A 2063-nucleotide genomic window follows, 5' to 3' on the forward strand; every position below is an offset into this window, starting at 1 on the left:
TGGGGGCGTCACCGATGCCACGTCGCTGCTATTTCTGGCTCTTCCCTCTTTGACGGAGTAGCGGGCAAAGTCCCCCAGTCGATATTAGATCGCCTCGAGGCCGAATAGACTGAGAGGTCTCAATTCAAAATTGCTTTTTTTTGGTACTAGTCGGACTTCCTTCTCATCATATTGGAAAGCCGCACTTGTTGCCGCCCGCCACCGCATATGTAGAAAAAGTGGGAGTAGGGAAGGAAGAACAACCGTTTGACTTTGGCACATGAGGTGGGGGCTTTGGCTAGGTAACATAATGGAAATGTATTGGACTGCAAATCCTGGAATGACGGTTTGACCCCGCCCATCTCTCCTAAACTTCCCCCGGTCTTCGGCCCGAGCTGTATGAGGCAGAAACTCGTCTCACGTACGGTTCAGAGGCTGATAATAGATGAGATCTCTTAATAGATAGGCTTATTGATACCTTACCACTTTTCAATTAAACATCTACCATTTTTTTTTTTTTGAGGAAACATAAAAAAGTTTAGAATAAAACAGAAATTTAAAAATGAAATAAGCAAACTAATATGAAAAGGTACCTCCAGCTTTATTACATTTATTCTCTAAATCCAACCGAAGAAGTTTGGTACATCAATTCACTTACATTACAAAAAAACTCCTTAAGAATAATTTAAGCCTTAACCGGAGTAAACGAGGTAAGGTTCCTAAATTGTTCCCAAACCTTTTCCCACACAACAGCTTGGTAGTTTTTGGCGAGGGCACCATCCTTAGTGGCCACGATGAGGCGGTAATTGATTCCGGCCACCACCTGGGTCTCACCCTTCACGACGCTCACGAATGTCAACTGAGACTTAGACTCCTTGTTGTACTCCTTCACCGCGTACTCTCCGATCTCCTTCACGTGCGGCTCTGTTATGTTCTTTATTGGCTGCCACCCACCCACAAGAACACCACCACCGCGTTTGCCTCCTAGTCCCAGGGCTGTTGATGCGTAAATTGGAACGATCATAAGTGTAAGAAGAAGGTAAAAGCAGTGCTTCTTTTGGGGCTCCATTGTAAGTTACAGATAGTTAAAAACTTATTATCAGAGGAAGTTGGAGAGAATGGTTTGATTGGTCGTTGGTAATTTGGTATTTATAGGGGATAACGGCTACTTGTGACTTTTGTCATGATTCATAAGTCATGGAGAGGAGAGAAAATTGTCCTTGTAAACGACATGGCACATGCGTTACGTGAAAAAGGGGTGGAGACATTTTCTTTTTTTTTGGACCACAATTTTTTTTTAATTAGTTGAACTAATTGAAACTAATTAGTGTGAGGGTTCTCATCTTGGTGGCTATACAATTGGTCACTCATAATTTAAAATAATAAAAAAAGATAGAATTTGATTACAAACTTGATTGTAACATAGCTATAACTCACATTCAAAATATTAAGATAACTACATATTTTAAAAATCTAACGATTAGATTACATATTCTATGAGTCTGTTTGGATAGAACTTATTGCTGAAAACTGAAAACACTGTAGCAAAATAATTTTTAAAGGGTAAAAAACACTGTTCATTGGCCTAAAATCACTGTTCATGGCCAATGAATAGTAACAAACACGCGTTGAAAAAAAAAAAAAACGTGGACGCAGCTAAAAGAAGCTGGATCCAAACGTATTCTATATGTTCCTAAAAAATGTGTCAAATCTAGTCTTAATTAGATGTTACTTTACTATTCGATCCATAAACTTATTTTTGTAACAATTTTAGACTATAAAAACTTGAAATTTAAACATTTAATTAGTAGCACAGCTATTGATCTTTGATTTTCAATAAGTTTTTTCAATCATGATTAATATAAGAAGAAAACGTTATCTAATGTTAGATTTATCAAATTTTATATTTAATAAAAAAATATTGAGTGAAGTTATAACCAAACATTTTCTTTAAAAAAAAAAAAAAAGGAAATGTAATATGCGGAAAAGGAGGAGGGAGAGACAAAATCAAGCACAATTATAGGAGTGACCTTTATTGGATTGCCAAAGACAAAAAAGGCGGCGCTGATTGGTATGGCCTAAGC

General features: G+C 37.5%; 1 protein-coding gene across 1 annotated transcript; it reads right to left on the reverse strand.

Moving 5' to 3' along the window:
- Positions 1-664: 664 nt before the first annotated feature.
- LOC142635623 (cysteine proteinase inhibitor 5-like) lies at positions 665-1048 on the reverse strand. The gene has a single exon (XM_075809756.1). The coding sequence runs from the start codon at positions 1046-1048 to the stop codon at positions 665-667; it is 384 nt and encodes a 127-aa protein (XP_075665871.1).
- Between the last annotated feature and the right edge of the window lie 1015 nt (positions 1049-2063).

This window comes from Castanea sativa, chromosome 5 (genome assembly GCF_040712315.1).
Source record: "Castanea sativa cultivar Marrone di Chiusa Pesio chromosome 5, ASM4071231v1".
Taxonomy (NCBI): domain Eukaryota; kingdom Viridiplantae; phylum Streptophyta; class Magnoliopsida; order Fagales; family Fagaceae; genus Castanea; species Castanea sativa.

Coding starts and splice junctions, on each gene's coding strand:
- LOC142635623 (XM_075809756.1), bottom strand. CDS start 1,048: ATGGAGCCCCAAAAGAAGCACTGCTTTTACCTTCTTCTTACACTTATG.